The sequence below is a fragment of the Scatophagus argus genome, chromosome 17 (genome assembly GCF_020382885.2).
Source record: "Scatophagus argus isolate fScaArg1 chromosome 17, fScaArg1.pri, whole genome shotgun sequence".
In the NCBI taxonomy this organism is placed as follows: Eukaryota; Metazoa; Chordata; class Actinopteri; family Scatophagidae; genus Scatophagus; species Scatophagus argus.
The window spans coordinates 16,436,098-16,460,588 of NC_058509.1; the positions used below are offsets into that span (position 1 = coordinate 16,436,098).

Sequence of the window (24,491 nt, forward strand, 5' to 3'; positions counted from 1 at the left end):
CTCTCTCTCTCTCTCCTGCACTTTACTTACATGTTTTTTTTTTTGTTTTTTTTGCCTTGTGCCTTGCACTATGCCTATGTACTCTTATAGAGCTTTCCATCTGGAAAATATATCCTTCCACTCAGTGTATAGAAGCACAGGAGGAGAGGACTTTCTTCGTTTTTACTCCTCCTTTCAAATCCTTCCTTCTCTTCCTCTCCTAATCAGTGATACGGTGGAGGGAAAAGCAAACCTACTTACCAACATTTGAGTTTAGAAGAATATACCATTTATCATATGATGATGAAAAATGTAGGTATATGTTTTTTGGAAGCAATGTTTAAGCATTAATTAATCATTTTCTGATAGAGTAACATGTATTAAAAGCACTATTATAATATTGCTGGCAATAACACAAAGAAAAAAATAACAATTGGTTACTTATTCTAGACGAAAGGTAGAAAAGGCCATATTTTCTATAAATTAAGTTATTTTTGCATCAATCTCTACCAACAAGTAGTGACTCAACCAGCAGCCACTTCATGAAAGCTTTTGTTGAAAACACTCCTGGCTGACAGAAGCTGATAGGTTTCGCAACAACAGAAAGGTAGGACATCAGCAGCAGAAAACACAGAAAAGCTGTTCAGTAATGAACATGCTGTCTGACACATAGATGGTCTCTTTCAGGAAAACTGCAAAAGCCTCAGCAGAATGAGAAGTTACTGTAGAAGTGCAAGTAGAAGTTACTATTTTGCAGTCTTTATACTATTAGTACACTATATAGACAAAAATTTCCAGCCACACCTCTTTATTATTGAATTCAGGTGTGGTATGGGGCTGTTTTTTAGTGAAGAGAAATCTTAATGCATCAGCATACCAAGACATTTTGGACAATGCTATGCTTCCTACTTTGTGGCACAGTTTGGTGAAGGCCCTTTTCGATTCCAGCTTGACTGTGTCCCAGTGCACAAAACAAAGTCCATAAAGACATGGTTGGATGAATTCAGTGATGAAGAATGTGACTGGCCCTCACTGAGGTCCGACCTCAACCCCATCAAACACCTTTGGGACAAACCGGAACAGAGACCACGAGCCAGGCCCTCCTGTCCAACACCAGTGCCCGACCCCACAAACGCTGCATGAATGGGCAAAAACCACCCCAGAAACAGTCCAAAATCCTGCAAAAGCCTTCCCAGAAGAGCAAAAGCTGCCAGAGCTGCAAAGGGGGGGACCTACTCCACACCAATGTCCATGCACTTAGAATATAATGCTGCCAAAGTCCCCATTGGTGTAATTGTCAGGTGTCCCAATACTTTTAACTTTATAGTGTATTCTGGGATAGATTTCCATAGATTTACTATACAAGATATGAATGAGCTTTTTGACAAATTTCTCTCAGTAATACCTGTGTAAAGTACATTCATTAAAATTCAGTACATCTACCACATTTGTCCAGCATAGTCTTTTATTATTATTATCTTCACTTTCAGCACGCTAACTGGACAAGTGTGGCCTCATCAGACACTTTTCATGGCATAATCCCAATTTACAACTCTGTTGTACAATCACTTTAAGATTCCACAATAATATTAAACAGTATTGTGTTATTTTTCACACTAAGCTTATCATGTCAAACTGACAGAGAGCCACATATATTTCTGTAAGTACTGTTTGCCACACAATTAGCCATTATCCAGCAACGGCTAATAAAACAAGTATTTGTGTGTCTGATTCAGTTTTTGACACCGTGATCATAAGATAAGATAATTCTTTATTGATCCCCAAAGGGGAAATTCAAGATCACATTTGGATTAATAGACCCCAGCTTTTAGGTTACAAAATCAGCACACACTTCTGGTAAAACACTTTTCCCACAGGATTAAACCCACAAAGCTACAAAATGGTCTTATATTCTGTTATTGACGTAAGAACTCTGATTTCAGGAGAACTCTAAAGTGAAATGATATATCTTCTAAAGTGTCCTACATGCCAAAGATGTGTCAAGCAGTGTGACGAGGGCAGCTGTGGCCTAGAGCAGGTTGGAGAACTGGCTGGTTCAATTCCCCCACTGGACGGGCAGGAAAAATTTGTGGTGGAGTGATTAATGTGAAAAATGCTCCCCCCCTCCTTTAGCCAGCTGATGTGCCCTTGAGCAAGGCACTTGACCCCCAATTTTGCTCCCCAGTCGCTTTGTGCAGCCCACTGCTCCTGTGGGTTCCACTACATGTCATTTGCTGGGTGTTGCATGTGTGTTCAACTAAGGATGGGTCAAATGCAGAAGACAAATTCGGTGTATGTAAGTAAAAACATATATACTGCCAACAAAGTGATTCTTAATTCTTAATTAATTCTTAATGACAAACACCTAAAACATAAAGCACATCGAGATGCTTGTTAAAAGAGTTCAAGATGGCTGTACTGTGTTTTATTGGCAGCTGTATGCCCCATGATGTTCTTTATGTACTGCAGGTCACAGAGTCTGGCTTTTTCCTTTATCAGCTACATCCCTGCTCATGCTCAACCTGAACACCCCTCATTTTTCTGCCAAACTCTTCTTAAAATAAGAGAATAATGCAAACCTCTGAAGAGCTTCTGTGTCAAGTCTCGTAAGTTTGCCAATATTCAACCTTGATCAGCGTCTAGACACGCCGTGACACACAAACTAAACCTGAGTGCTTCTCCTGAGTACATTGTATCAGATGCAATGACCCCGTCTGCCTCCAGTCCACTTATATAAGGAAAGATTACACAAGTAAAAAAAAAAAAAAAAACGCCGCGAGGAGCAAACGAATATAGCTCTGTGACTCTTTGTGTATATTTGATCAAGCGTGTAAGCTACAGTATATGTGAGGGGAGCAGTGGATTGTGTTTGAAAGAAAGAAGGATGTGCATGAGTCTATATGTCAGAGAGGGGTGGAGGCAGACAGACGGCAGTGGAGGGGAAGGAGGCAGGGGGTTGCAAACATTCTCAGTGGTTTGGGAGAAAGAGAGCAATTTATCATCTCGGTGCGGCCTGAATGTATAAACTGTTTGGGCTGTTGGAAATTTACATTTTATACAACTACTTTGACAGTATTGTTTCTGATGAGAGCCAAAACAGTCAAGTTAATGCACTGAATTAGTGTGAAAACAAAAAGGGAGATGTAGAGAAGAGGAGGAAGAGGAGGAGGAGGAGTAGGAGGAGGTGTGGGAAGTGGAGGTGTGGGTTTGACTTAAACAGCAGAAGGACTGCTGGAGCTGCTTCCACACTTCAAGGGCTTTTGTGACAGGGAAGCTGCTCTATTCCGCACCGTCAGCAGTTTTGCTTCTGTGTGTGTGTGTGGGTGTGTGGGTGCTACATGTGTGCCTATCCACAGGGAATGAAAACTCGCCGTGTTGTTCTTCCATAAAGCAAGGACACTTTCTTACATTGACACAAAGGACAAACACACATACTATACAGCCACATACTCCTCAGTACATTTACATCCACGGGTGAGCTTATTCACTGTACCTTCATTTTCATTCACCTTTTACTGTGCAGGATGAAATATCAAAGTTAATACTTGATAACAGTACTATTCAATACTTCACCGGCTTAATTAATTCTCATGTGATGTTTTGACTTCCACACGAGTATGCATGAATATGTATTACAGCAAGTGCAAAATTTAATTGATTGCTCATTATATATTACTTATTACTTGAAAACATTACTTATTTACCAACCACAACCTCCAAAAATGTAGGGTCATTGTGAATCTGTTTTGACATAGGTGCATTTGAGCAGTACAAAGACAATATATTGATTTTACCTCATCAATTTCACTGATTTTTGAAAACATGTTCTTAGTCCAAATTTGATGCCAGCCACATGTACAAGTGCACCAATAAGTAAAGCTTTTTAAATTACAGTTCTTTGCTTGTTGTCTCCCATCTTATATTATGATTTAGCAAATGAATCAACAAAATGTGTGTATATAATACATGTCTGACAAAGACAAAGAGTGTTGACATGGTTGAAATATTCTATCAGGCATTATGTCTCCATGAAGTAATAATAGAGAAGAAGTCTTGTGTGCATAATATGATGTCTACTTTTCAATCCAATTCAATTCAGTTTATTTATATGGCGCCAGTTCACAACAAAAGTTATCTGATGACACTTTCCAATTAGAGCAGGTCCAGACCAAACTCTTTAATTAAATTTTGTAATATAGGGGACCCAACATTCCCCCATGAACTTAAGCACTTGGCGACAGTGGCGAGGAAAAACTGCCTTTTAGAAGGCAGAAACCTCGGGGCAGACCCGGGGTCTACTTTTCTGTCTCTCTTCATCAGACTACACGTATGTTAGTTAAATGCACACCAGTAGCTTGAATATCCACATGAGAGTAGTAAGGAGGAATAGCCCCAGTAGTTGTGAAACATGATTTACTGGGTGTAGGCTTTATTATTAACTTATGAGCATTAACACAATGTACACACTTACTGCTCTCTGTCAGCTCAGTGTCAGCACACTGACGTCCTACTGACTTCACAACCAGATGCCACTGCGCTGTTGTTGTTTACAGATGTAAGTAAATATTGGCTGCCAGCACTATATGAAAGTTGGCTGCTCCACCAAAAAGTGCACAACGGTGATCTAGTGCTCATAGCCTGCCAGTCTTGATAACAGCAAAATAAAGTATATCACTGGTTACTTTCAATATTAGGCTCAGCTCCATCCAAACTCCATATAAACTCTGAAGACGCTGTGCCCACACATCACATCCTCTGTGCATGAGTATCTTCTCATCGTGTCTACAAATAGAAAACACAACATGGTGGTTTAACAAGCTGCCAAAGCAACGTTGGGAGGTATTTACTTAACACCAACACCTAACATTAGCTTAGCACACTCCACCCTCAACTCAAGACCTATCAACCAAAAGTAGGCAAAACTACTGGAAGCTAATTGGCAGTTAAAACAACTCAGCATTTAATAAGACCATTTTTAATTTCTAGGGAGTCTGAAGTCTCACTTTTTTGTAGTTGTTAACATCTCCACCCACGAGCTCCACAGCAGCCTGTTCTCTGAGCATGCATAAAACAATATCAGTCAAACTCCTGGACAGCAAACAAGTCACCCTCCGATTTGTCAGAGTAACTTAGTAATACTGGGTTTAGTAATTGGGATAACATAAGGAATTTCAAAAAATAATCAGTGTACTGTTAATGCTGCTAATATCGTGTCCTGTGAAAAATGTTGCTCTAACAGGAGAAAAAACTGGAATGTAACCAAACAACTGAATTTCTTGTTTAAATTTGAGTATTATCAACTCATTAACATTATTAAATATTCAGTCCAGACGATCCACACTGGTTTAACTTTCCCTCATGCTGTACAGTCCATAGAGACAAACAGCTACCAGGAGAAAATCCCCACTGTGCGTAGTGCTGTCAGACCCACACTGACTGTTACTAAACGATAGCAACAGAACCATAAAAGAACACTTTGTATCATTCAGGAACCTGCATTGAGTGAAGAAAAATGAATGTCAAAACACGTTCTTGAGTCCACAGTATGGTGGCACCCAGCAGTAAAGTGCAGCCATCCCTGGCTGGCACATAGGACACCCATTCACTCTGTGACAGGGTGTCACATCACATGATTTATGATGGGTAATTATGGTTATGGAGGTGACATCATATCCTACTCGCTGGCTGCCGCATGTATCCATGCTGTGTGTCAGTGCATGTGTGTGTGTTTGTGACTAATTAGTTATGCTGTCTGGATCCAGCAGCGACTGTCTTTGTTTTTCTACAAAACGGAAGACAAGGCATGTCACAACAACATATCTCACAGTTCCCCCAGACGTGCAGCAATGCACATGTGTTCACACGCACACTTAAATGCACAAGTACACAGCATTTGCACATATGGGTCCACAAATGCTTGCCTTTACCTCACTTTCATGCTTAAATTTTAACATTTTACTCAATCCAAGAACAGATTGGACTTTTTTCACCTCAGTTTGGGCCAAGAGGAGCGAGAGAACAGGAATGATCACTCAAATTCCTTGACAGAGCTAACCATCAGTTTACCACGGTCTGAAATTGGTGGCAGAGGGAAGTATACAATTACAAATCATTACCCTGCACCTAACTGCTGCTGACAGGCATGGGCACGACAAATGAGAAAATGGAAAGATTATAACACAATTTCTCTCTCCTGTACACATCTGCTAATTCGCTTGCCAGTTCTAAATAAATGCATCCAGTTAAAAATGATTTGACAAACCATGACTACCTCTTGAATTAGTGACACAGAGGCTGCTGAGACAAATGGTATATATGTACAGGTGGCTTTGCACAGCTAAATCCATCATCAATGTGAAAGGTAGTTTTGAATACATATTTTTCTCTTTTTTTTCCCCACAGAGCATTTTCATGTTGTTTGAGGATTTCGCAGGCTAAAAAGCTCCCCACAGGTCAATGCAACGTCTGAAGTTAACGTGCAGAGGTCACTGTGGTACACACGCGAGTGTCCTTAATAAGCCAATTTGGAAGCAACAAAATAATGCTAAAAAAGGGAAACAGATTACACTCACTGCCTCGAGTCACCATAATGAGTAGCAATACTTCTTCTTTTTTTTTTTTTTGCTGTTGAGTGGACTCATTTCAGTGTTCACTCAGAAGCATGGCCATAGCCACAGGGGCCTCATTTGGGAATGGGCTTCAAAAGTCTATATTTGAACTTTAAACTGCTATTAAGGCAGCGGCAAAAAATCAAAACAACCTATCCCTCTCGAAAGTCACAACAGAACGGCATTCAGATTCCGTGTAAAAAAAAATATACATCTCTTTGCTCCCTGACCCTGCAAATATTTGAACAAAAGTGACCTTTTGCAGCGTTTCACCCTTGGCTCAAGCACTGACGAAACTTCACAAACTCTCTTGCCCTCACTACTGTTGTTTTTGAACAATGCACCCACTGGCCTGAATTTCAATTCACAAGGTCATAAAGAAATCCTATTCGTATAGAACGGCTAGGACAATGTCCAAAAGACTTCTTTTTCTTCCCTGCGTTAGCATTGGTAAGTAAATATTAGTAAATATTATAATTGCAACATTAACTGTAAGAGCCACTCTACTGTACCTGATCTCATCCAGTCCATCAGTATGGCTGCTGATGTAAAGGCGGCAGTTTGCGTTCTTGGCTCTTCACTCTCCTGCTCCCTTGCTTTTGTGCTCGCAGAAATGTTTTGCTCTTTCCCCTCCTCTGCTGCCTGAGCATCAGACTGTGCCTCCTGCAATGCTCCCGTGAAGCTGCGTAATTTTGTGGTTGGCACAAACACTGAGCAATTATTGGGGCGTATAACACCTCACTTGAAGTGGGGCTCTTAAGCCATCACAAGGCAGGAGTAGAGAATGATGGAAAGCGCACAACACCACACTTTGTAGCATGAGTGCACAAGTAACTAAATGCTATTGTGTCATGCTTATCTGATTATTGTATGGCAAAAAAGTAATTATATGCAATTTTCAAGGGTTGTCTGGCATTTGAGTCCATTGATGAGAAGGAAGTGGACAGTCTCTCACCATGGCACAAGGATAATAACTTTGTACTAAGCACAGAAACCTGCAGGAAACATAGAGGACTGACTTCTAAAAGGAACTGCTTTCCCATCATCTCTCACAGATGAACGGCTGAAGAGTGAATTCAGACTGTAATGTCCACCATCATCCCTCAAATAGCATGAGGATTTTCTTCCCAAGAACCACACAGGTAGCTCAGAGCTTCACAACCAGTTCTTAGGTTTAGTAATCAACAGCATCTTCACCATGCTCCATTTCTGTCTGTCTCTGCTCTAAGCCTCGCTGTTTTGCTGCTCAGTGGGCAGCCAGCTGAAGGAAAGGACAAGCAAGATTGTCATCATGTCTCCTATGGCTGTGTTTCATGAAAAACTTTCATCTGAGAGATACCACTGATCCACTGAGAGCAAAACAACCCACAACACCTGAACAGTTAGCTCAGGTATTAGTCTGTCTGCCTCCGTCTGGTATTGACAGCCTTCCAACCACCTCAGGCCCCTATGGACCTGCAATCCTACTACTGGAGCTGATTAACATATCCTATTTATTAGATGTCTGTCTTCACACCATCGTGCCTTCTGCTTAAATGCAGCCAGCACCACCAAGCTTGGGCTGATAGTAGAATCAAAAAGACACATCTTTGCAAAGTCATCACATATGTTTTTGTATTCAGTTTACCTGAGCTGTGATTCCTATCTCAACAATGTTCAGTGAAAACCATCTACCTCTAAATTTGGTGACTTTGAAGTGGATGAAAATGAAATTTGACAGACCACCTGCTATGCGCAAGGAGTCACCTGCTGCACCTTTCCACCTACAGTCAAAGAGCTGAACCAGGTTTCAGAGATTCACGCTACCCCTGAATGATCCCTCACCGGCTTCCCACCCACAAACAGTGGCAGTTACGTTCCATGGGAGGCACAGCTCAGCTGGACACACCACTGTCAGGTGACAAACACTGCGCTTTTCCCAGCTGTATGTACATTTAGCTGTATGGATGTAAACAAAATGTAAGATTTTTTTTTTTAAATTAAAGTGGACTGAACCTACTTAACAAGTCACAATTCTTTCTTTTTATTCCATTATTCATTTTGCTGTCCTCCGTGTTGGCACTGGAACAGACAAGCTGAGCACTGAAATTATGACAGCTGTCCAAGAAGATGATGTAATTTAGGCTGTGTCACAGTAACAATGACACATTCCAATTTGAGCATTTAAATTCAAGCTGCATGTAGGTCGCTTGTCTCGGGACAAGGTTTTATATTTCATGCCAATATGATCCAGACCAGAGATCCAAAAGTACCATGTCTGTTCCACGTCTGAGGAGATAAATACATAAATGATTCGGCCTTTGTATTTCCTCACAAAACAGCATTTGCAGTGTTCTAGTTCTGTACAAACCAGACTGTACACTCTGCCACGTAAGCCTTTAGAAATTATGATCCAGGCCTCAGTGTTCTCAGAACTTGTCCCTATTTTTTCAAGCATACTACAGTACAACACCTACCAGTATGAGTCAGAATTCTTCTATCATGCTAAACTGTTTCAGAACAGTGCTTAACAATAACTTCTCTGTGTGTTGTTCATAGTGTGCCACAGCATCTGAATGCACACTGAGGCCCATGTCTGGATGTAGGTGGAGTGCTACTGTCTCTTGTGTGTCCTACAGCGTTCGTGAGCACGTATTGTGAGGACATGCTGCAATTTGCCACTGTCTGTACTCACGACTTCTCTTCTCCTTGCACTCATGTTGCCTAGACAAACTGTTATGAACATAATGAACTAACAAAATGATTCAGACACTGATGCAAGAAGGGACTGAGTGAAAATTATTAGGTGAGAGGATGTGGTGAAAAAAGAAGGGTTGTGTATTTTTTTTCTTTTTGATGAAGCAAAGGTGGTGTGAACTTGAAGTAGTTTTCTTTTGTTCTCTCATCTTGAAAGATTAAAAAGGACCACACACACTTAGGGAAACAAAGTATACTCTCTGTATTTATGGGTATAGGTGGTTAAACATTATCTCTGCCAATGGTCTCTCCCATATTCAGAAAAAGTTAATTTACACCATTTTACATTAAAATTATTGCCAATATGTGAGTCCTTTAAAAGCAGGTGAACCCACTAAAAATAGGCACTTCCCATAAATTCCCATAAATGACTTTGTCTTTCTGTGTTTTGTTTTGTTTTTTTCAGATTCAACACAGAATAAACAATATTCGAGTGCCGCTTGAACAGAGACAGATAAAAAACTATTTATGTGAAAACATCCAGAACACCAGAGCATCGCTCGGAAAAGAGGCAAAAATGAGCGTGTCCACCAGAGCGTCATGTTTTCATCATTGCTGATTGGAGCTGGAGCTGATAAACACCCATGACTACTGCGGACTCATTTGATCCGTAAATGAATGCCGATCATATCCTTTCATCCCGAAAACAAAAGCCAGATGTTAGCGGGTGTTGGTGGGGTTTTTGTCCAGTGTGAAAGGGACTTTAGTCCATAAGGTTATCCATAATGTAATTGAACATTGGTATGAAAAACTGTGCAGTGTTCACTCATGTAACACTACTGCAAGGATAAGTACCTACATACTTAGTCCCTGAAACAAATCTGTACAATAATTAATCCATCCACTAATCATAATTTGAGAAACTCTAGTGTAAATAGTCTTTTTCTTTTCTGTACTGTGTACAGCTGCAGGTACTGGTTTCCTGTGTACTTATTCTTTCTGAATGCACATCCTTCCCTTATCCTTGCATGCTTTGCACCCTCTATATCCTGTTTGCTGCTGTAATATTGTAATTTCCCAGTAATGGGACTAATAAAGGATTATCTTATTTTATGATAATCATTTCTTTAGTAGCTCATTAAAAAATAAAGTGAATGAAGTTTGACATAAATTTAGAAACTTGAGGTTATTTTTCTTTAATGTACAATTAGTGGTTATATGAAAATTATTATTCCATCAAGACATTGTGGTTTAAATTGTGGTACACCACCTGAAACGCTTTGCCTCTTTAAGTTAAGGATTAACAAACTATTATTAACTCTGGGAGCTGGCCCTTTTAAAAAGCAAATGTCCCCAGCGTGATCATTTTTGCACATCATCATCAATCACTAAGCATCTGGTGCTTCAAGCAGAAAAAGCACCAGGATTTATTTTAACTGGCTCTGTTGTTGACAGACACACAGACTGACATATGTGTACACGAGGTGCAATGATTGATCTTTATACTGTTTGTTATGAGAAGCAGCCCACTGTTTAAGAGCCACAGTCATGTGTTTACTTCTGATTTGTCCATTTGTGTCAGTCCACAGTTTATCTACTGATGGAAGTTTAATGGGGACACCACCCGGTCTATCCAGTCAGGAGCCCCGGGGCAAACATGTCCTATGCCCCCTGCACTGCCAGACAGCATTTAACCCTGTCCTGTAACTGTCCACTCTATTTGATTGTACAGTACTGTGCATTGCGCATCTGTCCACTCAAGCCCCCACCCATCAGAGAGGTTAGGCAGACAAACTGTAATCCACGCACAGTTGTTTTAAACACACACATGCACACACAGCTCCAGACAGCCGCTGTCCAGCCCTTGCTGTGCTGAACCAGAGCTGTCAGCAGGCGCTCCAAACAGCATTTAATTGTCATGATGATTTACTGGACAAAACTTCGCGGGGGTTTCTGGTATTCGTGCCTGTCAGAAGTTACCTTTATAGTCCAGATTTAGCATCAGACATCCTCGGATCACCTTCAAACTACATCCACAACACTTTTTCACACAACAATAAAAGCACGCAGTACCTCCTGTGAGAGAAACTGTTTCTTCACAAACTTCGAAGCCACAGAAACTCTTTGATGATGGCAGCCAGCTCTATAAATACACACTCTGGTGACACAAAAATGAGAAACACATGCTTTAAAATAAAAGTACTATAGCCTGTTTTTAACAGTAGAAAGGTGGTTTCAGCCTACCTGCCAAAGTCCCGCTTCCTTCCAACTCTCGCTGGGTCCACTTTTTCCGAACCTTGTGCATTGACATCACGGGTGCAGCTCCTGTTCCTTTGTCTCCACTCAAAACGCCGACACACTCAGGAAAACTTAAAGTCTCACTCCTCAAACTTTTTAGCTCCAAACTTCTATGGGAAGATTACTTTCCTGCTCTCTGGGTTTTTTATTCGACCCTCCAAATCTGCAAAGACGGCGGCAGCGCAACTGGTCGAAATGAATGAAACAAAGTTGGAGCGCATGCCATGACAGCGGTGTTTGTATATTTCTTTGTCTGTGCATGCCTTATGACTTTGTGTCCCGCCTTCAACTTCACCGGCAGCGTGCGACAAAAAAAACACAATAAAGCTTCAATATTGTCCCTGTAGGGACTGTGAGGACGTCTCTGATGTTCAGAGGCTCGTTTATATGGACTTAATGGTATTTCTATCTCCTCTCTTATCAGTATAATATTCTATATTATTCCAACAATATCCTCCCAGGGACTTGTAATGTATCAGCTCAGCAGTGAGCAGTGGTCTCTTCTCACTTTATGGTATGTTTATCTTATACAGTATGTTATCGCTGTTATATTCTTGGGGACTCAGATGTGCTACTTGTGTAGTAACAGTATAAATTAAACCCTTTCCTGCTCCCACACTGTGCAAATACACCCAAACGTCGTGGCTGCTGTAAACAGGGATAACCTCAGATGGCATGGGAAGAACGTATTATATTTTCATTAAGCAGAAGTAAGTTACTATTGTTGAACACAGGGGAATGTATTCAGATCCTTTGTTTCTGTAAAACAACCCATGCAGCAATCTAAAACCAGCCCGTTACAAGTTAAAGTCTTGCATTTTAAATATATTTAAGCAAACATAAATAATATTATTAGGAAAATGCACTTCAGGTAAAAGTGCTCTGCAGAAATATTGTCCTTGTAACTGATGTGTTATTGTATGATTTTGTAAGATGAGTTACAGGTGAGTTGTTACATACGTACCTTACATACAGATAGGTAGTTTAATGATTTTGTTTGCCCAACATAGGGGTCGGGTCCCTCCAAAGGGTCACAAAATGTACATGAGGGGTGAAGAGATGGGAGAGAAAAGGGGAAACACAAAGTTATGCAAATACTGTATGGGTATTATGTTTTGCTTTTTGAATTGTAGTGGAGTAGAATTGTAAGTATAGTCTAGTAAGTATAATCAAGTGTTAGTATAATCAACAGAATCTGGATATACTTAAGTACATGACCTAAAACTTGTACTTGAGTAGGCTACACTAGCTGAAAAACGTATGTTATTTTTATTGCAGGGGAAACAAAACACATTATGTATTAGAAGTATTTTGAGTTAGACATTTCAGAGATAACACAGAAAAATCCAGTTGGATCCAGGTGAAGTTTGATAGGAAATTAATTTCCTATCAAACCTCAGTCTAATTTTATTACAGCAGACTCACAGAACTGTACTTTTGCTTGTTTGTTTTTGTCTGTATTTCAAGCAGATTTGATCTTTGTCAAACTTACAAAAGTAGTGAAGCAGTTGATTTTTTATTATCTCCCAGGATCCATCAGACTCTAGGGGTGACTGGACTTCTTTTGTTTTTTACTAAAAACGGGGACACCTCAAACACACCTCACATAATATTCCCAGTGTGGTGTCAGGCTGATTGCGGCCATCTGGGGGCCAGCGTCTCATCTTTGGGATGGCGTGTGTAATGACCATGCCTTATCTTTCTCATTACCCAGCCCGACATGTCAGAGGAAAGCTGGAGACGACCCTGCTCCCCTGACAGAGAGAGAGATGGAAATAATTACCAATGTCTCTTGTGGAATAGGGCGTAAATTGATACACACTAAATACTGTACCTTAGGGGTCTCTCTACCTCTTTTTCTGGCTCTCTTTCTCGTCAGATGTACTAGACAAATGAATGCATCCAGAAGGAATTAATTGGATTTGGGAGCAGTCTCCTGCACGATCCACCAGGACAGACAAACACCCCCCGTCCGCACCCTCAGCTCCCTCCTCCCTCCCTCCCATTGGCACACACACACACAGCCAGACACACATGCACACACCCCTCGTCGTCCTCCTTTATTCCAGTCATGCCTTGCAGAAATGTCTGACGCCCCCCCTCCCCACACCCCACACACACACACACACACACCTACCCCACCACACCCTGATGGATCAGTCTGTGTCCCTTATCCCTCACACACACACATACACACACAGTGAATTGCAACCTCTCTCTTGGATACAGTGTTTCCATGGCAGCCACGTTTTCTGCACGTGTAGAATCAGGCGGAGTACGAGAAGGAGGAAGAGACCACTCCTATCGATTCACTGGCTGGCTATTGATTAACAGTCTGCAGCTGCACACTTACCTACTGCAAACACACACACGCACACATGCATATTCACGTGCACACATGCACAAACACAGTGTAAACATCCAACCTCAGATTGGATCTTCTGAATAAGGCTCAGCTATGGAATGTGATAATGAAGGCTCACTTTTTCTTGAGCATGCTTGTACCTTTGAAAAGGGACTGCTCCAGCTATCCCTGCATTTGTTCCACAGTGCTACATAAAACTGTTAGGTAACCAGTTGATGGCACTTACTGTAGCTTTTTCAAAAAAAAAAATGTTCAGGGAATGAAAAACCACAAGAGAAAAACCCATTGTGCTTTTCAGTTCCAGCTGATTTTATTTCCTTCTTGGAAGAAAAGAAAAACAAATTTTAAAAAAACAACAATCTGTACAGAGGTCTGAGAGGCAGTGATTGACCCAAACATTGGCTGGTTTTGAGCTATAAACATCAAATGATATTGGCATGATGGGACAAAACATGATCATACACAGCATATTGCACAAATGAAAAAAGAAAAGGACGATAGAAAAGATGTCTCGAAGGTAAAAAATAAGAAAAAGAAACTCCTGGACCACAATCATCTTCAACATAACGATGTCCAAAGATGGCTGTCCTAGTGCCTGTCGTTGATCATCATCATCATACATAAAACACACAATCTTTGCTTATAGTACAGTCAGTTTACATAAATATCTTCATGTTATTCTTCTTTTAAAAATCTTAAACACAACAGCTATAGCTACATATACCTGAATCTGAAATACAAATGCTATTTGCCATGCCATAATATAGGAAAACAATTAGCCTGCTATACTTAGCCAACAGGTACAGAAAGGTTAAATACTATTTTTTGATGCAATTTGCGCAATAACAGATGAAGCACTTCATACATCTCCCTCCCTCCAAAGTCTAGGCAAAGTGGAATGAGTGTGAAATTCCATCCAGTGGTTCAAATAAAACTTATCTTGATATAAAAAAAAAGCACACAGAGGTATTAGCTCTATCCAAACAGTGACTCTCTGGGATCTTTCACTCATATACTTTAGGACAATGTATACTGGAAACAGTCACCACTCAGACTAGGAGCCTCAGTGGTGCTTTGTTTACTTGGCTGGTGAAACTGGAGTCACTGTGCCATTAAGAAGCATGTGGGTAAATACTGTAAACACTGTGTGAGGTCAGATTGTGCCAAACAACCCCCCCTCTGCACGTCTAAACACCAATGTAGATCCAAACAACAATGTTGTAGGCTACCCACTCGCCGGAAAAAAAAAACCCTTTCTATAGATTTTGTACAAAAATACAAGTAGAAAATCATGACACACTCAAATCTCCTTGAAAGTGGGAGACGTCAGACATTTTAAATAAGATACACTTCTAGCCCTTCCGTGCTGGAAACAGACAGGTGTATGTGCACAAACACAAACGAGACCTGTACGAGGACAATACTTCTATGTATAAAAAAGTTTGGCCGGTATAAATACATCAATATAAAAAACGTCATCTGACACAGAGGAACTACAAAGTTGAAGCACTAGGCAGAAAGGATGCGCGTCGGGGAACATTGGTCCTGAATTGTGCACTGAGTGTTTAAAAAGGTTTCAGAAAAGGGTTTCTGAAGTTTTGAGTCAGTCTTTGTTTTATGTCCTGCCGTTGAAAGAGAAGCTGGTGATAGTGAATTGTGTCCTATGGTCACACAAATTGCGTAATTACGCAGCAATGAACATTTTTACGCATTTAACAACAACAAAATCCTCCTCGTCTCGGAGGGCATGCGTGTTGATATTGAAACTATTTTGAGTTTGGAAAAAAACTACACCTGAATAGCAACTTGATGGTCAATGTGAACTGGCTATACCTTAAACAAAACCCAATATGACGAGCTCTCCAGTAAATGCCCCTTCTCCCGACCCCAAATAACATTAAGATTCAAAGTCCAGTCTCAGTCCTCATCCTCTGCGGATTGAGTTGAACATTTGAGCTGAAGTCCGTGTGTTTCACTGCTCTCTGCTTACATTCACTCCTCCTCCTCCGTGTCCAAATGCAAACTAAGCATTTCCCCCGTCTGCGCGTTCCCGTCAAGCACACCAAGCGCTGTCCAAGTCTGTGAGCGGCGCGTACCAGGGCTTCAACGCGCACACAGGCCACCTCTTCTTTCCTGTTTTCACTCTCCCTTATTCAGTGAAAGAATGGCGGAAATATTGTGGTCTGGACGCTCACGCCTGTCAGGGGGAGGGGGGGCGGATTGAACAGTTCAAAACGTGGGGGGACGTCGTGGTTCCTCTCCACCGTGGTTCTTTTCAGTAGGTGAACACCAGGTTGGAGATGGTTGACTCCAGCCAGTCTCCTGAGATCATCTCGCTGACCTCCGGGGTGCAGTAGTCAGGGAAGTCGAAGTGAGATCCCGCACCGCACTCCCCGAAGCTCCAGTCCAAGTCCCGGTCCAGCTCCGCGTCGGAGAAGCCCATGCCGCCCAGGGACATGCTCTCAAAACCGGGGCTCGGGTTCAGGTCGATCCGCTCGTCCTCAAACTCTTCGTCTGATGATGAGGATGACACAGATGAGGAAGAGTGAGAGGCTGACGGTGTTGGAGAGGAGGCGCGAGCGTACCTGAGGCGCGCGGTGTGCGATGACTCGCTGGTCGTCGGGCTCTGCTCTTCGTACAGGCTGAGCGGGTCGCTGGACTCCGCCGAGCTGCTCAGGGTGGGACTGGCCGGGACTCCCACGGATGGAGGCCCGCTCTCCAGGCTGCCCGACCCGCCGAACATGTGGCCGCGCCTCGCTTCCCCGGCGCGTTTCTCCGGGATCTGTCTAGCCCCAGACACTGACCTGGATTTGAAAAGCGCCTGATGGTCGCCGGGAGACGCATACTCCTGCCCCGGAGCGCTCTTCACGCCCCCCTGTTTGTGCGTCCTGCTCACTCCTTTGGATGCGGGGCTTCTTTTCACACCGGCTTTGGCGCTGCGCTCCCCGCTCTTCTCCCCGCGGTCCGCCTGCTTGCTCGCGCCGCTTCCCGACTTGACTTTCTTCCTGGGTCGGTACTTGTAGTCTGGGTAGTCTGCCATGTGTTTGAGTCTCAGCCGCTCCGCCTCGCGGATGAACGGTATCTTGTCTGTGTCTTTCAGCAGCTTCCAGCGCTTCCCCAGCCGCTTGGAGATCTCCGCGTTGTGCATGTCCGGCGACTGCTCCATAATCTTCCTCCTCTCAATCTGTGACCAGACCATGAACGCGTTCATGGGTCTCTTGATGTGCCCCGTTGGAGTTTTGCACCAAGCCAAATCGCTGCGCTCACCGGAGGAGGGGGACTCGGGGGTCGGAGACGCGTCCATCTCCAAGTCCATTTCTCCCGTGTCCGTGGAGTCCCCGCCGGGGGAATGAGCGTGGGCGCTCTCTGTCTGGCTCATGTGTTGCACCATCCTTTTCTCCAAGTGTCTGGAAACACTGGTCAGTGCTTTCACAAAGTTCAAGTGCGCAAAAATATGCCTATTAGGCTTTCACAAAAATACTCCTCACTTGTTCTTATTTCAAGCGCTTTAAAGCCAGACAAGTGCTCAATGCAGCTCTAAAAAGTTCATCCAAGTATCTTCTTTTCAGTTCAGCCCGTTTTAGAAACGCTTGGTCTCTCAACTTTTATCAGTGCGCTACGCGGAAACAAAAAATAAATCCTGAAACTAACAGCAACTTTCAACTGCCTGTGCGGCTGAAAACTCGCCCTGCAAGGTTCAAAACGCGCCGCTGTGAGTAACAGCAGTGCAAGTCCCTTAAGTGAACCTGGCTGTCTGCAGCGCAGCTTGTCTGTGCGGTTGAGGAACCATGTGGTTGAATGGAGCGGCTGCGCTTTCTCATAGTCTCCCTGTTTCCTGAGCGCTCTGTAATATTACTGTAAACACAACAACGAGAACCTCGCCGTTTTATACTCTCATCGCGAGATATAAAGGCCAATCAGCGTCTGTCTCCATCCTGATTTTTCAGTCAGGCCACTCCTCCCCGCCATCCTATTGGTTGAATAAAAAAAACGGGTAATAATAATAATAATGTGCAATGAGGATCGGTGTGTCTGACCTCATTCCTGTCAGACTTCACTGGAAGACAGACGAACTTGGTGTGTGTGCATGTGTATGTGTATGTGTGTGTGTGTTTTAGAGGAACACAGTGTCCTCTCCCCCGCTGCAAGGAGAAGATTGCAAGGATATACTTAGAACTTCATTACTTTTCATGCGGATGAGTATTGACTAAATTTAGCTCATGTGTAATAGAGGGGGACAAGGAAGTGCTGAGGAAACACAAAAGCAGCCACAACATGTTGTGTTAGTCAGACTGCAGCGCGGTGAGCAGGGATGTAGCGGAGAGTAAACCCACCCAAACACAGCTCACCCAACCTGTTATTTACAAATCATTACAACACCAGCTCACATCATTACATCACATCAGTGGGCAGTATAAACAGATGCGAGCTAGGTGTTTTCATTTTCACTCTACATCAGTGCATTATGGTAAACCAGAAAGATGAAAACCAATCATTATGAATATTATGAGTGTGTATAGAATTATCAGGGCCACACGGAAATAACAGTCACCTCAGCAGCTCCACACAGATTCCTCCTCCCTCACAGCCCCGTTATGTTGACATGTACATGTCATGTGGGATCACGTTACAGCCTGTGTCGCTAGATGTCAGGCTAGAGCCAAAGGGAGCTGATGAAGTGTACATTGTGTATATTCATGTGTGTTAACAGGAAGCTCCGTCCCCTAATCGGCTGCTTTGGGCCGCCATCATTAAATCAGGCAGGTGATGTCATCTGCTGGCGGTTAAGGCAAACGGAACCGAGTGACACGAGTGTTTTTGTAGACAAATAAATGGCTGTCAAAGTCAGAAATCAGCCTTCAATAGAACCAAAAAAACAACAACCCAAAAATAAAAAAAACTCAGAAGAACTATTAGATCTTTATGTGCTCTAATATAACATCAGTTTGGCATTTATGATGTGTATTTTTGATTTATGATCTTGATGCTAAAACAGTAATAAACTCTTTAAAATTTCACAAGCCAACCCCTTTACCCCCCTCGGTGCTTACATAAATCAAACACATAAATAATAATGAGCTGCTTCATCAGTCCTTAGCTGCCCCAATTACAAGCATACACCTGCCACTGGATTAGTTTGCTATCTATCTGTATCTCCTTCCCATGCTCAACACACACACACACACACACACACACACACAGCAGCACACACTCATTGCAGGTTTGTTTAAACAGGTGTAGCAGGTATACCTGTAATCTTATCTGATGTGTGAGGAGCAGCTGTCAGGTAGCTTTCCACTCTGTCACTGGCAGATGTAAAGCTCCATCAGCCCCATCGAGCTGGCCTATCGCTCTGTCATCTTCAGAGCTACCGGAGCCATGTGTTTACCCCAAAATACACGGGCGCTTTGTCTCGGCTCTGTTGACGCCTAAAGGGATAGTGTCATTATGAGAGAGTGCTGTGGGAGGCTGGGGATATTACAGCGACTTCTTAAAAGTGTGCGCCGTGCAAGCTAGAGTGAGACTGCTGTGGGATTTTTCAAGCATGATATGCTAAATCCTTCTAGGTTGCATTCTGAGTGTTTCCAAGGATAAAAACAAAACGAAAAAAAAGGAGATTTTCACAGAGGAAAACCTGTGAAACCTGTTTTAGTGAGGGAAACTAAAGCACTCGATTAAAAGTTGTAGTGATGAAAAAACTTTTGAGGCTTTAAAAAAAGATAACATTAAAAAGCACATTTACTAGGTAGGAACCTCCATTACTTCAGAGCTGACTGACGCCATGGTTAATATGCGATTTTTAATAAAACATAAACATTAGCCCGATATGTCAGGCTAACCCTAGAGCAAACTGCAGGCCAAATGAGCATACAGCATGCGACTGAGTGTGTTTAAGTCTGCCTCTCTGTAGGGAGTTGGGTTCATTATAAGCGAGGCTGAAAGAAAAAAAAATGGGATTACAGTCGTCACAGTGTGTCGTAAAAAGCGAGGGGTGAAAGCGAGAATCAAATAACAGAGAGCAAAGGGGTGGAAACGGAAGAGTCGTAGGAGCTGCATTCAGGAGAAAGAGTGTGAGCGTCTGTGCCTCTGCGAGCAGTCAAACAGAGGTACTCATTACCATGTACTTGCCTTTTTCAGCAGCCTAGGAATGACGTGCTACTTTGACCTGCCTTCTCGTTATCCGGGGTCAAACACAATGAGGCTTTTGTCTGTGTGTGTGTGTGTGTGTGTGTGTGTGTGTGTATGAGCGCGTGTGTAGATGTCCAGCCCCAACTGAATTGGAGCTTTTCCAGGGATTGAAAGTTGAAAACCAGAAAAGCAGTGGGAAGTCCCCTCCACCATGCAGTTAAACAGAAAAACTGAAGACTAAGCACTGATTTGCATACACACACACTCTCTTTCTCCCTCAGTGTGACTCATCCACAGGCAGTTTGTCCTCTCTGCTTTGTGTGGATGTGGCAGACAGTGCAGGTGGCCATCTCACCATCTCACCCACCTACTGCTGTCGGTCCTTACACAACAACATGAGCAAAGTCAGTTATTTTTAAGTTACCGTGGAGCATGCAGTACCTAATACTTCTTTGTGTTTCACTGTGTTCCTTCCACAGCTTTGACAACTGGGGCTCAAAACAGATAAATGGAGAGACAAGTGTGTCTAATCATACTTTCAAATAGGAAAGTGGAGAAAATAACCGGAGCACCTTATAATGTAGTGCAATCCAATGCAGTAACCCTGAAGATACAGCTGTCATATCACCTCATTGGAGATTTTGTGACCTTAATTTGTTGTTTGTTTTGTTGCTCTGGATTGCATTATATCATACAGGTCTACAAGTTCCTATATTTCTTCGAGGCCAGAAGTCTACGTCTTCTGCTTCCTTCTTTATATTTGACGATCAAGCTTATGTAGATGCAAGGACAGAAAAATTTGCTGGACGAGTCACAGCAACTCCTTCGTCCCCCCTTTCATCCTCCCTTTTTTCCTTAATCCCTAAGTCCTTCTTTCCTTCCATAACATTTCAAAATCCTGGTGACACACGGAAACAGAAAGAGCAGAACAGAGGAAAATGCAAAGACAAAAAGAGAGAGCGTCCTTGACATTGCAACATGAACAAACCAGAGGTGGAACAAAGAGTGACTGGCAAGCGGGAGCAAACAGAAACATCAGATTAAAAATGTTCCTGTTAAGAAGGGAATGGAGCGATTTGGGAGTCCCTGTATCCTCTCTCGCTTTCCCCTCCACCGCTGCTGTAATCCCGAGGATTCGCCCAAGGTGGGGGGAAAAAAGCGATGGGAGCCAGATGACGGGCAAGAAATGAATGAATGAGCACAAGACGGAGGTGTGGTCAGGCCGGCGATGCCACGCCTTGAGAACTCCCGACATCCTTTGCCCTGGATAGTGATGACGAAGCAGGTCAGATGATTGCTGTGTCACAACAATGCAGACAAACTCACACGAACACACACTTACGTACACACACACACAAATGCAAAAATCCGCATAAACTCATAGTGAGACAGAGCCAGCTAAGTAGCAGTGTACCACTGCAGGACCCAGACGTGCTGCAGAGTCAAATTGAGAGCGCAGACACACACTCGCTCACTCAAAAACACGCACACACATGCACGCATGCATGCACACACACACACACATACACACCCCAAACTCGCTACAAACGTACACACTCCAGCTCACACACACTCAACCACTCTCACAGCTGCACTCTACTACACTCAGACACTCTGATACAACGATCGGTTTTTTGGGGGCATTGTCTAAAAGCCAGAGGAGTGGGAAGGAGCGGAGAATGGGAGCAGAGGAGAAGAAGGGGTAAAGGAAAGGAAAGGAAAGCGGAAAGAGATGGAGAAATCGTCAACAGAGCTTTTCGCTCTTTTGCAAAATTTGTTGTCCTTGTGCTCGTTGGTTTCCATCAAAAGGGCATTCGACATTCGTTGAGCAGAGGACCGACACTTTCGATATTCAGCATTTTCGAGAGAGGACACCTATCAGACGCGGATCCATACGGAGCAGCACAGGAATGGATATACTGCAAAAGTAGAGAGAAAAGACAGTATTTTTTCTTTCTATCTTTTTGGGAAAGGAAGTCGCATCAGAGTTTGGAGTTTGCCAGGTCGCTGTGGTTTTTGCAGAAACGTTGATGGCTGGAGACACGGAAGAATCGGGTCTGGGAAAGAGACAGAAAGCATCATGAAGAAGTTAGGCAGCGAGTGGAGAAAGAGGCAGACAGAGTGTGTGTGTCTGAAGGGGAATGCAGAGACAACATCGCGTGAAAAATTTCCCCCCAAAACACCTCTCCGTAGTGCTGCATATCACCGAGGAGACAGAGGCGACTGTAACATCTATCTCCCCTCAATCTCCTGCATTTTTACCTTTCCCTCTGCCTCTCCCTGCCTACATATACATCCATGTGTTAGACCCACATGCAAACAACATACGCTGACTAAGCTTTCGATGGCACACACACACCCCATACCACCGCCCACCGCCCACCCCCTCTCCATCCCTCCTCCCTCCTCCTCTGTTGCAGGCACATCGTCCTCCAGGCAGTTCAGGTCAGACGGGCTGGTCCTGTCCTCACATAGCCTAGAGAGCGGTGTCCTCAGCTCGGGCAGCCGCTGCAGGGGTCGACGAGGACCAGGCGTGGAGCTCTGAGCCTCTCTGCAGCTCCAGACAGGCTCCAGACGCACTGACCTACATCAGCCTCAGTCAGACTGGGAGAGAGATGGAGAGATGGAGAGCGAGAGTGTGTGTGTGTGAGAGAGAGAGAGAGAGAGAGAGAGAGATGGGTAGGGGTGGGGGGTGCAGGGAAAGAGGGAGCGCGAGAATGATTGAGAGTCTGGTTTGCAGGCAAACGGGTGGAGAGGCTGGGTTTGTAAAATATATACACCGACATTTATAAAAAAAAACAAAAAAACAAACACGGCCACACGATGTGAGTAGGAGGGGGTGGTGGACAAGTGAAGGAGAGAAAACCAACTCTCAATGCTCCTTTCACTCTAATAACTCTTCAAAAATCCCCTTTTGTCCTCACCATTTGGCTAATCTTTATCCTCGCCTCACTTTTCCCCTTTTGCCTTTCATCCTTCCCCATGTAGCCTCCCACATTCTCTCCCACATCCTCTCCCTCTCTCTCTCACTCTCTCTCTCTCTCTGGCTTCATTTTCATCATACCATCTCTCACTGTGGGAGGATTAGTCCGTCTCTGGCTGCCTGCTTATCTGTCTGCTCTGGCTTTCTGCTGCGGAGACAGACAGGAGGAGGCAGAGGAGGGGAGGTGGAGGAGGAGGTGTGTGTGTGTGGAGGGGAGGGCTTGGCATCTCTTGCTCAGTTGTTGTGGCTATATCAGCTCGACTCAGCTTATTGCAAGTGTGTTTGTTGCTGGAGCGGAGCGGCACAGGCTCTGCAGTGCGACAGGAGAAGGAAGAGAACATTTTGTATTACTGTGTGTGTTCAGCCAGGTGTGTGTGTGCGTATGTGTAGCAATTCGGTGTGCATCTCCTTCTATGCTTAGACTGATTGTGTCCGTTCCTGCAACGCTCCGGTGGTGTGTGTCCGACTGGCTGTGTGTGATCATTACTCGCCTGTGCCAGCATTGACACTAAATACGGATCAATACCAATAGTGAAGCAGATAGATCAGGCTAACGTTAGCATGGCTCCCAAGAGACCCCCATGTGACAGTGGAAGTCATTCTCTAAAGCAACATACCTCAGTCACACTAACAATGTCTTTATCCTGAGGTGAACATCTATAGGCCCCAGGGAGCTGGAAAAAAAAAAGGCGAGTATATTAGAAGGTACAGTAAAATCCAGCAGGGTCAATGTATCCTGGTAAGGTCAGCGACTCACAAAGAGATTTGAAAATTGAAGATGGTCCAGGCATTTAACGGGTTAGTTTAGTTTTCTTCTCTAAAGCCTATCTGATTTATTGGGAGCTGTCAGTCCCCGGAGTTCATCTATAAAGGACTAACCCCTGTGTTACGGCTGTGAACATATTAAAAGAAGTGGTTCGCGAAGATTGAAAAGATCAGGGACAATCAAACCAAACATCGATGGAAAAAAATCCTCTGTCGGCACCTCTACTCTACGCGGTTTCCACAGACATACAACGAAGCCTTTTTCACATATATCACCTATAGAGTCTAACTAAAAGGGTAGTTGTGGGTAGAATGAGTCCTATTTTTTCATTGAAGAAACTCAGCAACAGAAATGTAAGTTGTGGTTGTGCAGGGAGGTAAAATGTGAGGTTGCCAGGCAACCAGTGGAGACTGAAGGAAGTCACTGCACCCGGCAAGAAATAGTTACAACACTTAACCCCTCATAAAACCACAACTTGTGTCCACATTAAACAAAAGAGATAAGTGTAGATGGTAAGCTTTAGACTTATTTTTCAACTTAAATCAGGCTAGTTACTTCCGGGCTTAGCTCTAGTGTGCACATTCATAACAAAGATATCAGTCTTCTCTAACTCCAGGCAATAAAGTGATCACATCTGACTATTCCTTGAAGTTACACTCACTGATTTTGTTATTCCTCAGCTGGACC

General features: G+C 43.4%; 1 protein-coding gene and 1 long non-coding RNA gene across 2 annotated transcripts in view; both read right to left on the reverse strand.

Moving 5' to 3' along the window:
* Positions 1-13,521, reverse strand: part of LOC124074774 — an 82,219-nt gene extending 68,698 nt beyond the window's left edge. Inside the window, exon 1 of the long non-coding RNA XR_006845915.1 lies at positions 11,508-13,521. This is a non-coding gene — a long non-coding RNA (uncharacterized LOC124074774). The remainder of the gene's footprint in view (positions 1-11,507) is intronic.
* Positions 13,522-14,211: 690 nt separating this feature from the next.
* On the reverse strand, positions 14,212-17,981 carry sox4a (SRY-box transcription factor 4a). The gene has a single exon (XM_046417983.1). It carries the CDS (start codon positions 17,315-17,317, stop codon positions 16,202-16,204), a length of 1,116 nt encoding a protein of 371 aa, XP_046273939.1. The 5' UTR covers positions 17,318-17,981; the 3' UTR covers positions 14,212-16,201.
* Positions 17,982-24,491: the final 6,510 nt, after the last annotated feature.

What these genes read in the sequence shown, in the direction of transcription:
- sox4a (XM_046417983.1), bottom strand. Translation starts at nt 17,317, where the DNA reads ATGGTGCAACACATGAGCCAGACAGAGAGCGCCCACGCTCATTCCCCC.